The 14,411-nt window shown below is 27.9% G+C and overlaps 1 protein-coding gene across 10 annotated transcripts in view; it reads right to left on the reverse strand.

The window, feature by feature from the left end:
• Nucleotides 1–535: 535 nt before the first annotated feature.
• Fstl5 (follistatin-like 5) overlaps nucleotides 536–14,411 on the reverse strand; it is a 197,697-nt gene continuing 183,821 nt past the window's right edge. For all 10 annotated transcript variants that reach the window (XM_074249112.1, XM_074249118.1, XM_074249113.1 and 7 more), the window contains 13 exons: nucleotides 9,537–9,703; nucleotides 9,063–9,197; nucleotides 8,808–8,940; nucleotides 8,304–8,464; nucleotides 8,094–8,217; nucleotides 7,192–7,479; nucleotides 6,292–6,413; nucleotides 5,976–6,113; nucleotides 4,525–4,740; nucleotides 4,236–4,386; nucleotides 3,759–3,959; nucleotides 3,344–3,490; nucleotides 536–2,964 (listed from right to left, as the gene is read on the reverse strand). In XM_074249112.1, the coding sequence (XP_074105213.1) occupies nucleotides 2,735–2,964; nucleotides 3,344–3,490; nucleotides 3,759–3,959; nucleotides 4,236–4,386; nucleotides 4,525–4,740; nucleotides 5,976–6,113; nucleotides 6,292–6,413; nucleotides 7,192–7,479; nucleotides 8,094–8,217; nucleotides 8,304–8,464; nucleotides 8,808–8,940; nucleotides 9,063–9,197; nucleotides 9,537–9,703 (2,213 nt within the window). In that variant the 3' untranslated portion in view covers nucleotides 536–2,734. The remainder of the gene's footprint in view (nucleotides 2,965–3,343; nucleotides 3,491–3,758; nucleotides 3,960–4,235; nucleotides 4,387–4,524; nucleotides 4,741–5,975; nucleotides 6,114–6,291; nucleotides 6,414–7,191; nucleotides 7,480–8,093; nucleotides 8,218–8,303; nucleotides 8,465–8,807; nucleotides 8,941–9,062; nucleotides 9,198–9,536; nucleotides 9,704–14,411) is intronic.

Raw genomic sequence — 14,411 nt, forward strand, 5'->3', positions numbered from 1 at the left:
TTATTAAATTATTTATATTGAATTTTTATTACAAGTAATGTATCAACAAACACACACACGAATATACAATAATTATTGTTGTGTCATTAAGTGCTAATTATATTTATTATGAATTGTATGTTTCTGATTTAAATTTGTTTTATTTAAAAAAAAAAAAAAAAAAAGTATGAAAACAAATTGAAAATTTTCATTAATAATAATAAAAAAAAAAAAAAAATTATTTTTATTATTAAGTGATGAATTTTTATATTTATTATTAAATAATTCAATGTCCATTGTAATTTGTTTTAAAAAATGTTTTCGTGTCTGTTGTTTTGTTATATATGATACAAATAGCTATTTGTCATAAATTGTTTTCATCTCGTCTCATTTTTATCGAATTACACGAAAATATTTACATATATATTTATTTATTTGTTTATTAAGTGAATTTGACATTATCCAAGTGTTATAAATTTATTAAAGATGATTATGATTAAATGGTAGCATGATAATGATAATGATTATAGTAAAATGACAGTAATGATGATGATAGTGGGACATTTGTAAATTTTTTTTTTTTTTCATTCATTATTATTATGACTAGATTTATTTAAGTTGCTTCGACATGCGAAATGGAGATTCAGCCTTCATCAGACATAATTCTCTACTGGGCGCCGATTACAAAGCAATTTTTTCAATGAATAATTTTCATTTTTTCTTACGTCAATGACCAAGTAAATTTATTTTCTTCTCAATATCGAATTTTTAAAAACAATATTGTGATTACATAATTGCAACAAAATAATGTAAAATTTGTCGATGAATTTTCATCAGAGAAATAACAATATTTATATCTCAAACAAAATTATGTATTCATAAAACTTCTTTTACATATTTTGTAAAAAAAAAAAAAGCGCAAAAAAATACATGAACCAGCATGAAAGTCATTATTCTAATGGAGTTTATTTAGGTTCCCTTGCTATGATTCTACCCCGTGGATATTATTACGCCGATCACTTTGACCCTATTTGTATAGTCAATCACGCTCGAATAAAATTATCGTAGGACAAACTTGAGTAAACTTTACTTCGACAATTAATAATTTTTAGCTGTAAAATTTATACTTTTATTATTAAAACAATTCTGCATATGCAAACAGGATACATGAAATATTGAACCGTTGATTTATGAAAAAGCTAAAAATCATCTCTGTAAGTTCATAATTAAGTTAGAGTCTCGTAAAATGTATCTCGAATATTGAGAGAATTTTAAAAATTTTTGGTCATTGACACAAGGGGGGCGAATCAATGCAAAAAATACAAATTATCATTATTATTATTATTTCTTTGTTCAGTCATGTGTTCTATTCGCAACTGTTGTATATTTTTGTTTCGTTTTTTTATCATAATACTATTATCGGATTTTCCTTTTCACATTTTCACAGCAGGTGGGTAATCGTGCTATGTGTTTTTATTATATTATTATTTTTTTTAATATATACGTTTTATCTTTCCATTATAAATATAAATATATGTATATTATATATTTAAATATCTTTGCCGTACTAATTTAATATCATTATTTTATCTCTTATCAATGGTTTTATTTTTATTTATTAATTAATACTGTTGTTTCGCGACGTAACTATTCAGGTGTTAACACACTTCTTTCATCATTCACTAAATAATTCACATTATAAAGTGTACTGTGAACTCCCAACAACTACTATAAAGAAATTACTTTTATTATCATTTATTATCATTATTATTATTAATAGTAGTAGTAATTAATTTAAAATTATTTACTCGCGACACAACAGCTTAAATACATATCCCGATATGGACAACGTTAACAAAATAATTCTTCGCTTTTTACATATTATTATTTCTACTAGATCTAGACAATTTTTATTCATTTTTTTTTCTTCTTTTTTTTTTTTTTTAAGTTTTACTAGATACAATAGATGACACAATTTTAATGAAATTACCAAAGTAAATTGTAAAAAGAGATGTAAATAATTATTAAAATTTGTTAGCAGGAGCTGAATTAAATTATAAATAAATTTAATCCACTTAAAATAATTAATTACTCGGTTGTAAATAATTTTTCACGGTTGAGAACCGTTTACAATTATTTATACGCGTAATTATAAATTTTTATTGGATAAACTGACGACAAATTACGGAAATTTATACTCGGGGTAGTTATTTTTTTTTTTTTTTTTTTTTTTTTTTTTCGTTCCATAAAAATGCTATATCAATTACATCTTACAATAATTGCGCAACAACGTTATTAATAACATTACATAATAATATTCATTTTTATTCCTAGTTATTGTGTACGGTGGGTCTTAATATTTATATTATAATATATTTAATATAAGAATGATATTTTTTTTTTGTCTTTTAGTATTTTTTTTTACGAACGATTTTACATAGTGGCAATGGTCTCGTATGGCAAATGACATTAATTATTATTATCAATTATCATTATTAATATTTTATGAAAATTTAATTTTATTCGGAACAAAAAATAGTTCCCGCTACTAAATCCTCATCGTCTTTATAATTTATTATTTACTTTTTTAAAGGATATAATTTAAAATAATTATACTTGTGTATTTATATGAATTAGTATAATTAATTATTTATTTATTTTCAAAAGACAATTCGAGGCCACTTGTTTGGTTTTTAAATAAAATTGAATTTATCGGGAAATATTATTTTTATTTAAATAATACGGCAGATAGTTCCTAATGAAGAGCTACTGTGACCCACACAACTTGACCCGGATGTACAAGACCACCGATTTCACAGTTAACCGTTCGTGTTTCTCCATTCAATACAAAGAGAGCTTCGTTCGATGGACTCACCATATAACGTCCAAATATACCACTTTGGACAATTGGCCTGTTCGGATTTCCCCATTTGGTTAACTTCATCGGCATCGCTTTTCCAACGCCTGTTATCATTTCTACTTTACCTGATAAAAAAAAATAAATCGTTTTAAATGAATAAATTTTTTTTAATCAAGTCACTCAATTTTCAATATTTTCAATACATTGTAAAAAAAAAAAAATTGGCAATAATTTTACAACTAAAAATTACAATGAAATATCCCTTCTTAAAAAAAAGATTTAAACAAAATTATTTTTTAATCTTTTTCAATATCTTCACTCATTGTAAATTTTTTCAGTTTTCAAGCATTAGATACGTATAAAAAATTCCAAATCTTCGGACATCATGATATCCAGAATTTATTATTTAAAATAAAATTTATTTATTAAAATAAAATTGATTGAAAAAATACTGATTTTTATGATTTGAGTAAGTTTAATAAAAATAAAAGCGATTAAAGTTACCTGTAGCTAAATTAAGAAACAATATGTCTTCTTTATCTGTCGAGGAAGCGTATAAATCATATCCATGAGTTGTTTGCGATGGATAAAATGTAATATCACTAATATTTAATGTTGTTTTAACGTCAAATGAAAACTTTAATCCATTTGCTGAAATAAAAAATAAAAATATTTATTATTGACAAGAAGAATAAATAAGAAATGATAAAATTATTTTTTTAATAAAACTTTAGCAAAGTATAAAGAAAAACTAAAACTTAGATATTACTTTTCATTTACATGGGTTTTTTTTATTTATTTATTTATTTTTTTTTTCATGTTAGTTTAATTATTATAGACGTGACATTTAAGCATACGTGAATGTATTACCAAGTAAATTAATATTTTTTCTCCTTAAATAAATAGAAAAAAAACTTACGTAGTATTTCTTGGACAACAAGTATAACTCCACTGGCTTGTTTGTCCAACGTGACAACGTGACGTGAATCCGGTGATACCATAGGTTTCCCAATAAGCCCGGGTTTGTGAGACAAAACCGTATCCGTCAAGTAATCTAATAAAAGTTGCCCGGTTGCTTTACCAGTAATTGGTTCCTCGCATTGTAATATTACGAATCCATCTGAAAAATTGTAATTAATCTCAATTAGCATGCAAATAATCAATATAAAAGAATCCGAAAAATTTTTTCCCTAAATTTAAGTACTAAAAAAATAGTAAAAATTAATTTTATTATTTAATAGCAAAAATCGCTTGATAAACTTCAATTTTAAACATTGAGAATCAAATATTAAACATTGCATGCATCGGGCGTGTGAAGTTCATTAATAACACGTTAATAAACACTGGAGAGATATTATATAGTACAGTATGGAAAATATTGGAATATGTAACTTACACAAGGCTGGAAATTGAATGTGGGTTGGCACGCAATTGTATGGTGCGAGATCGGCGCTTCTGGTGTACCGCATGTTTGCTAGATCAAGCTTGTACATGCCCCGTTGATTAGTGTGAGTGACGTATCCGTATTTAAACATGTGCCCGATATCCTGTAAAATGTTTTAAAGGACGTTGATTAATTTATGTTACAGATAATAACAACAACACTCATTATAATTCATAATTAATTATCGATTATCAATAAATAATTAACGAATATTGTAAAAGTAATGAATGAATAAATTAACCTGTAGATAAGGGATGTAGAGACCGCGTACTAAATCAAATTGCCCGTCAATAGGTTCCGGGTGTACTGTATGGTGTTTTCTTTTTTGCGCAGCGTCTCTGATTACTTGGATTGTTTTTATACCAATGTTACGCTCGCTCCGCCAATTCAATACCCAAACTTGATCTAATGCCGGCACATACTGCAACTCCACTGGATATTTATCTGTAGCTACAACCTGAAAAAATATAAAAGTTATTTATAGCCCGATAACTCAATACTTTGAACCTCCAGAGCCAATCAATTAATCTTGCAAAAAATGAATCTGTTTGAGTTTTCAATGGGGATGCTTTCACAGCCTATCTTTTTTTTTTTTTTTTTTTTTTTTTTTTTTACGTCAACGTCCAAACGTGTGAAATCTGTATGTATATTAAAAGAATTTTTCTTTTATCAATTTCACGGTGAATTTTGTACGAAACAAAAGTTTTAACCACCCGACTTTTCCAAGCTCAATACATTCTGGTTAAAATCAAATTCTGCTGGTATGATTCGATGCCCGATAGTTCAACTGACCGTGCCGCGAGCTTTGGTAAAATAACTTTCCCCAATACATACTGTCAATTATTATTTCTCTACTGTGCAGACAAAAAATACTATTTTTTTTACATTTTTCCTTTCACGTCGATCTGGGTTAAATCGATTTATACAGTCTGTTTTATTAGATGATTATTTATTCAAAACTTTTTAATATCAATATAAACTTTTGTGTTTATGGACAAACGGCAAAAACCTTGACCGAGGTTTTGTAAATAAGATTGGTTTATAAATGAATGATTTATAAATGATTCAGTTAACCGCGATCGTGTAAATAAAATTGGTAAATTGGATTTCTGATTATTTAAAATTATCGCGAGCTTAAATAATCGTAGTTTACTCCTATTCATTTATCAATCTATTAATTTTTAATGGTAAGAGATGCTTTTAGCCTTTTGAATGCAGGCAAACGTAAATCTGATGATAAATTTAAACTTTAAATTCATCCTTAAAAGTTTCTACGATATTTTCGTCTTAAGTTATTAAGCTTTTAAGGTTTGGCTATAACTAGATTTAATTTATTTAAGTTTCAATGTTTAAATTCATCTCTTGAACTTTTAATTTTAAATGAATTATTTTTAATTCATTAAATATAAACAAATAACTTGCGATAAATTTAGAGTCTAGTCAAAATTAAATATTATAAAATTTTTAATAAAATTATTTAATATATTTTTAATGAAATATTTTAATTAAATTTTTTTCAAAGACTTCGATTATGAATAAAAGATATTTATTGAAAAAAAATTTTTTCTTTAATTTATTTAAAAAGATTGACTCTAAACTTATCAAAATTTTTTGATATTAAAACAAATCCAGGATTAAAATTCATCAGTGTGCTTTGATGAGAAGATAATATGTAAAAAAACAAGTTCTTACATCAACAACGACCATCTGAATTTTGCTGATAACTAAAATTCTATCTTTCTCAGGCTGTGTTACGTATACATAACGATTAGCAACGTTGATAGCGCGGCCCCAGCTGCAGGGTATATCCTTTTCTCCGCAAACATATTCCTGTAGGCAAACAATATTTTTCATTTTCATCTACATTATATTACTTCTATCACCACAATAATAAAGAAAGTATTAATCAAAACCTTCTCTAAAAAATCAAAAATTAAATACTACCCTATATTTTCTATCAAATACGCGCTCAATTATAAAAACCAATATAAAAACAAGAAAAGTGTACCTGAGTCCCGGGGATGATATCCGTGGAATGAATTTGATGATAAAGTCGACAAGCAGACGGCTCGTAAACAGATATGCCCCATTCGTGAAATGAAAAGAACCTCCGCTCTTCATTAGCCGCTGCTGCAAATAAAAATTCAAATTTTAATTTTAGTTTTTTACTTGTTCTTTAATTATTCACCTCCGTGAATGAAAAAAAAAAAAAAAAAAAAATCGTAATGAAGCCGTTCAGAGTATATTTGTTTATTTATTTATTTTTTTTTTTTTTGAACGGACAAAGTAAACACAAGTATTTAGTCCAGTTTTTTCCCACAATATTTTAATTAAAAATTCATATTTTAAATTTTTAATTAAAATTTAGTTTTTAATTATCGGACTGTTAGACTTTTAAACTGTTTAGCAGAATAATTTTAAAAACAAAGTGATCAAGTCGGTAAAATATATTAAATAGCTTTAAATGACACAAACTGTTAATCTATTTATTGAATGTTGTTGTTCTATTGTTCGGATGAGTAAATGGTGAGATGTGAAAAGGGATAATTGAAGCTACAGGCAAGCGGATAACCACAAAGTCCGCAATTTGGATCGGATCAAGAGTCAAAACTACGGAACTGCCGATCGATCGATCACCGGGTTTGCGGTTAACGTGGGTTTGCTGCGTTTCATTGCTTTCGATACAACATTTTACTCACTAGCTAGTAGCAGAGCTGGCTGGCTCTGACAATAAGTGTGTATTAGCCTATTAAACAAAGCGCATTATGAAGTCTATTGATAAACGTCAGCAATAAGGGGGGTTTGATTGGAAATAATCCCTCGTTAATCTGTAACAGCTAGCTTAAGCTGATTCACCAACAGTAACCTATATAGTAATGTTTATTAATTCAAAAAGAGAGAGCATTACTTGGGGTTGGCTGCTCCTGAATAACTAGGCTGCTGATATCGCGGGTCAGTCCGCCGATGTTTGTAGCCTGACACATATAAGCTCCGGTGTCAGCGTATCCAATATTTCTGACGATAAGTTTTGTCCCGTTGCCAACAACCTCGTACTTGTCTTCCTCGTGAAGTGATTCGTCGTTTTTCAGCCACTCGACTCGTGGTAACGGCTCTCCGACGACGTGACAAGACATCATCGCTTCCTCGCCTGGACGTTTTGATTGCAATCTCGGTGTCACTCTTACCTCTGGTATCGCTTTGTTGTCAAATAAAAAATTTTAGATGATGATAAGCAATGCTGATGGTTTTAATTTTTACTCAATAAATACACGAAGAGAATGAGCACTTTAAATTTTAGTGATAATAAAAATTTATTTTTTTTTTTTTTATATTCTTTGTTTCATCATATTGGAATTAATAGATGAATTATGATTTTTTTAATGAAAATATTAAAAAAAATTGTAGTATTTTTTTTTTTTTTTTTTTCAATTTTTACACAATAAAATTTTTTTTTTTTTTTGCAGTAATTTATTTATCTTTTTATAAAATCATTAAATATTTTGAAGTGAATGATAATTTTTGAAACTAAAATAAAAAATTTGACAACTTTTTAATTTCATTTAAATAATAAATTAATTAAAAAAAGTAAATCAGTTCAAAATTTAGAATTTTTTATATAAATTTTCTTTCTAATAATTTATTTGATTAAGAAAAATTTTAATATATCCATATCGAAAAACTGTTGGAAAGGAATCTCTATTTAAAAATTGAAATCATTATTGACTTAACTCAGCAACCTAATTGAAAATGAAAAAGTTTTTTTCTCTCCATGAAAAAAAAAAAAAAAAAAAAAAAAACAATACAACTTACTGTGTACTGTCAATACATGAGTTTGGACAACGTCTTTGTTCCTTAAAGCATGGCAAGTATAATTTCCCGCATGAAGTAATTGGACGCGAGTCAGATATAAGCTACCATCGTTAAACACGCGTATCTGTAGGCAAAATAAAATTTATTCATCGTTACCATCGAAACTAGACATATATAGTACATTTTGTAATGAATATATTTTTTAAATACTTCAGGTTCCGATAGTGCTTCCAGGTCAGCTTCGTTACGCCTCCAAACTAGGGGTGGTGGTGGCGTGCCTGTAACATCACATTTTATCTCGACGTTATCACCAACGCGTGCTGAAATGTGATTGATCTCCAGCGATTTGTCGAGAGAAACAACCGACACACCTGCAGGAAACGTACAAACGATTCAATTAAATTTTGTAATTAATTATTATTAATTTGTCACAAATTTTTTTTTTAATTATCAAGTATTCTGAGTCACGTTACTTATTTAAAATAATAATGTAATAAGCAATAAATAATATAAAATAGAGAAAAGTGTCATAAATATGAATATGAAAGGATATTTAATAAAAGCGATAAAAGAATAAAATATTGTACGAAGTCAGCACGTTCTTTGATAAATGAATTTCTCTATAAGATTATAAAATCAGCGCATAATTTAATAATAATGATAATAATAGTTGTAAGAGTAAGAGTAATAGTTAAATAATTGAATTTAACTTACTATAAAGCTTGCTAAAAGCCATGTAAAATTCATTGATGTTAAGTCGTCCGTCTTTATCAGCATCGTCATAACTGATCATATGTCCCAGAGAGCATCCCTTGCTCAGCTGCTCCAAGTCCTCACGTTCGGCAATCTGCAAGTTAAGTGCATTACCATTACCATCCCCATCATAGATGTTCTAATAAATTTACATTACTCAATTTTCAATAGCGCGCATTGAATAATCTATCATCTATCTTCTATTATATATCTCACCTGTTCCAGTTCCTCGCGCTCCAAATTACCATTATTATTCTGATCATAATGGGAGAACATTATGCTAACTAAATATTCTTTGCTATGATTGTCTTGTGTCATCAGTCGGGCATGATTATACAGCAAAAGGTTGTCCTGAAAAATTTATTGCAAATTGTTGAGGATTTTCCTTAATTTTATTGCAAAATTAAAATTAAAAAAATAAGAAAAATTTTGTCTGACAATTTTTTTTGGATTTTACTTTTATGACTTTTATAATTTTTGTGACTGATAAATTATTAAAAATGGTAAAAGAACTTTTTTTTAACTTACTTGAAAATTTTTCTCGTATAAATTAATTTTTTAAATTAAACCAAAAAATCGTAATTTGAATAAAATTACATACTTAAAAAAAGAGAAACTATAATTCAGATTGTAGCATTAAGTTGTTTAAAAATTAATATAAATCATATAAATATTAAAATGTAATTTAACCTTCATTATCTCATACTCTTGAGCAGAACAATCATTAAGATCATTGGCATCAATATCCACGAGATTATCTCTAACATCCTCCGGATGATTAATCCCATTTTTGAGCCCCAGTGTTGGTGCAGTAGCTTCACCAACTGGGAGAGCCTTCGGAGTTTCTTGGTGATCCTCTGCAATAAGTAATTACTTTAATTAATGCCCTACAGATCTAGATGCAGATGCAGAATACAGTTACACATATATGTGGGGTTAGATATGTAGGGGTTTCTCAGTGATCCGATAAATTGAATTGCTTCGTGAGATGCGAAATTCTCGAAACGTCGAAATACATGTACATATGTAGATGTAGATGTAGATATGTAGATATAGGTAGTGGTACATTTATGGGCTATGTTTATATGTATGAATGTATAAATGTATGGATGTATGTAGAATGTACAGTGTATATGAAGGTACGTAAAGATAGTACACCTGTTGACGCGACAAATTCTTGTCGCTTTTTTACACATCACAGCACACACTGCTAAACTTTCACGATTCCCAAACTCATACCGGATAGGAAAGGATATTGTGTTCCGCTCGAATTCCACACGCGTTCTTCTATTTTACTGAAAGTACTTTAAAGTAACGACGGTAGATCCGACTAAACTATTGCTCTCTTTTACTATTTCGATTGTATACATCAAATTTCCGTGAATGTTTCTGCGTATGTGTGTTCAGTCAAGATATTTGATATGTCGTTTGAAGTTTATAGTTTTTGTGCTTCAAAAATATCGGGATACGTTCGAGTGATTGGTACCATAGTAAAAATTTAATTTGTAAGTTATGAAAGTAAACTCGGTTTTTATTTCGCCCAAGCTTTTATTTGGGAAAGCAAAAATATTCAAATGAAACTTTTTTATGCATGCCGAGTTTTTATTTGAGAATATAAAATATTCGTGAATTTTTTGTAAGCATAGAAATGTGAAAGAAAAATTGAGTTTGTTTGATGAGATGTTTCAAAGCTTATCACCGGTTGTAGATTCACAAACGTTATTTCGAATATTTTTAAATTTGCAAATTATTTTGGGTGGATTTGCAGAAGTTTAACTACCATTGTTCTGTTTAATCTGTGGGAAATTTGAGCACGCCTGTTGTGTATTGAATAATGTGGTGAATTCTGAAAATTTCTCGGTTTGCCTTAATGAACTTTGAGCGCTCATTTTTCAGGATAATTACGGTGGAATCCCTTTAAAAGGGCTTGAAATTCCTGGAGTTAATTTCAAAGAGATACAATTTCATGTGGGGAACAAAATTGTTAGTCGAAAAAGTAACTCTTTACATCTTTATTGATCTTTGCTGGAATTTTTTTTTTAATTGAAAATGAATAAAAAACTATTTTTTTTAAATAAAATAAATTTATATTACATGATTCAATATTCAATAATGGATAAAAAAATTGAAAATAAATAAAAAATAAAAAATTAATTGAATTGAAACAAATGTACTCAACAATTACTAATTATTACCAAGCAATCAGTAAATAACAAGCTAATAATTTCTCTCTTCACACAGTAAATTTCCATCGTTCCAATTTTCCACCATAAAAATATGATATTGAAATATTAATTTTTACAAAAATAATATTTGTTTTATTTGTACAAGGGAAGTAAATTAAACAATTGAATGAACAAAGTAATTGATATGAAAAATTCACGCTCTGCTGGTGAATAAATTTCAATAAAATTTGATATAAACAAAATAGATTTATGAATATATTGATGGAATGATACACATTTGTAAATCGGATAAGGGCTACAATTTGGAGGTATGATTGAATCAACGTCCGGTTAGCAGCTAGATTGGCCTATACATATTTATGAAATGAATGTCTGGCAATTACCCGTGTAGTCTACGAGCCAGTTGGAAAAGATGATGTCTGTTATGACGATTATTGACGTATAAACGAATTTGTTTTTCATCGGATTCTCCATTTATTACTATATACTTCTGTATAATATCAAATAATGTTTATTTTTTATTTATTGACTGATACATATACCAATTTATTTCTACTTTGTGTTTGTTTTGCTTCCCGAGGAATATATATATATATATATATATATATATATATATATATATATATATATATATATATATATATATATATATATATATACCAACTAATTAAAAAATATTTTTCATCGAGTTTGTATTACGGAGAGGTGAAATTTATGCAAATAAAATTATGCTTGCAGTTAATTAAAAAGCCTGGTTATTGGTTAAAAAATCTTCATTTACATATAAATGAAAAAGTTTTAATAGTGGTCTTTTGATTCACTCGAATCACTGCCTGATTTTAATTTGAATCTTAGTACAATACTTTTAAAGGTATTGAGTCTTTTATATACATATATAATCCATAATATATCGGATTAAAAGTTTATAAATTTTATTATAAAATTTTTCTCGTTAAATTGTTTTTTTTTCTTTTTTATTGTTATCAGAGAAACGTCAAAACCAGAAATTTTTAACGTATATACTTTTTATTTTTTTTTCCTCTATTAACATACGTCACCTTTTAACGACATGTTGAAACTTTTTCAAGTGACACGATAAAAATATTAAAAAAAGCTCGCGGTATTTTTTTTTCTCCCAATTTAATTAAATTCCACATGACACACGATATTTTTCAGCTTTTTGACTTTAACAGATAATTTTCACGCGGTTGTATTACGTAGGTGACCTTGTGTACTTTATATTTTAGCAATACATATTAATTTTATAATATGAATAATGACGTAAATGAAATAAAATCAGTAGCTTGAATTCTAGAGAGAGTCCATGCCTCAATTTACAGCGGACAAATTTTAGTTGTACATGTTATGTGTTATATGTATACTGAAGTTACCAGCACGCCCACCGGGGATGTACACTCCGTGTAATTTGCCATGGAAATCGCTTGCAATATTCTCTTGTAACGGGCATGAAAGCTTCAGGCGAGTCAAGCTTTCTACCTATTAGTTGCGATCGTGAGTGTGTTCAATGCTTGTGCTTTCAGATTATTTTTCGTATAGTGTATTTAGCTTTTATTTTATTAGAGCGATGATATCGGGGGATCAAAGCTTTAAATACGAAGCTTTTACACTGAAAAATGAATTTTATTGACACTACTGGATACAACCGAATTTTAGATTAAAAAGAATGAGCATTTCAGATAAAAAATAAAAACGAACGATCATCGACGTCAATATTGGATTTTAAAAAAAAAATGGTAACAATTTTTTTATATTGTTTCATTATTAATTCAAACACATACGTGGCAAAAATTAAATTACATTTTAAATAAATTTACTGAAATTAATTTCAACTGAATTTGAATAAAAATTTTCATTCTGTAAATTTGTAAAATAAATTTTTGTAATTTTTGATTTAGCAAATATTGTAAAAAAAAAAAAAAAAAAAGCATTATTGTCACAAATTTTTTTCCTCATTTCAGAACACCCAGATGGCCTTGGGCCTTCGGATAAGCAACGATATAATACATCGCGCGTGTACCCTAGACCATATAGAACAGTAGGCGCGATAAGAGCACGTGGGATTTCGATTAGTGCAGCTCTATGTTCTCGAGAGGTTATCGAAGTCTGCGTAATTCGCTCGGATTATTCTGGACACGCTTCATAACCATATTTGTTTAATCTCTCCTGGTTTCTCTTGCTCTTCACCCCCTTGTTCCCTTACTAAGCAATTCTGTACTATACTATCCCAAATTATACTATGCCTATGTTCTCTTTGTTCTAATCCAGCGACACGCATTGTTCGAGACTATCCGCCGTGTATTTATCTGCGAATATACATGTATATTTACACAAATAGCGTATAATGATTGAGTAATTACACCTGCAGTCGGCATCGTATGATCATTGATTAGATCCCTAATTAATTTATGATACACTGTATTTAAACTTTATTCTACATTATTGATTGAAATGAATGTTTTTGTTTAAATTTTCTGACCCGATAAACAATCATCTTGTCCAAATCTAATTTACTCCCCTAAAAAAAATTTTTTTTTAAATGTAACAAATAAAAAAACTTACATTAAGAATTATAAATGTTCTTTCTTTTAAAAAGTACAAATAATACTTGAAGTTTTTTCCAAATTTAATAATTTTTCAGATGACCTTTGCTAACAATAAAATTTAATTTTTATTTAAAAAAAAAAATACAAAATATGAAATAGATAGGCTATTTAGTTTTAGATTATACAATTTAACTTTATCAAAATTTTCATACTTTCTGCTTAACTCAACAATTATAAAATTAATTGACGGTAACAGTTCTCAATTAAATTATAATTTGAAATATGTATGAAGTAAGAACTTCAATTTCGTTGATGTAATAATGTAAGAAAAGTTAATAAATAATTCATTTAATATTAAAAAGGAATAAGAAATATAATTTAAAGTAAATACACTACTAGCAGCTAAAATTTGTTGTAAATTAAATTTCAAACGTCAATATTTTTGTTGCCTTTGAATAAAATCTTGTGTAAAGTGTCACACTCCTCTTTGGTTGGTTAATTTTTGCTTCTGTATATATATAATAAATATAAGGCAGTGCAAACGCCGACACACCAACACCAACATTAGGAACGACAGAAGCGATATTAATGCTATAAAAATGAGATTTAAACTTCACCACAGTTCAAAGTGACTCTGTCCTTTTTGGGAACTGCATCACCAGTACTGTCCTCTCTATTTACTGCCCGTGCAATTCCATATGTATGTATCCTTCATAGCTCTTTGCGCGAGTACTGTATATTACTTGTTTAATAAGTGATGATTTAATTTCAAAAGTTAATCATATTAATCGGCTTTTGCTCTACACTCTACTCTA

The sequence above is a fragment of the Cotesia typhae genome, unplaced genomic scaffold (assembly GCF_013202065.1).
Source record: "Cotesia typhae breed Kobodo isofemale line unplaced genomic scaffold, CoteBio_Ctyphae contig_5, whole genome shotgun sequence".
Classification (NCBI taxonomy): Eukaryota; Metazoa; Arthropoda; class Insecta; order Hymenoptera; family Braconidae; genus Cotesia; species Cotesia typhae.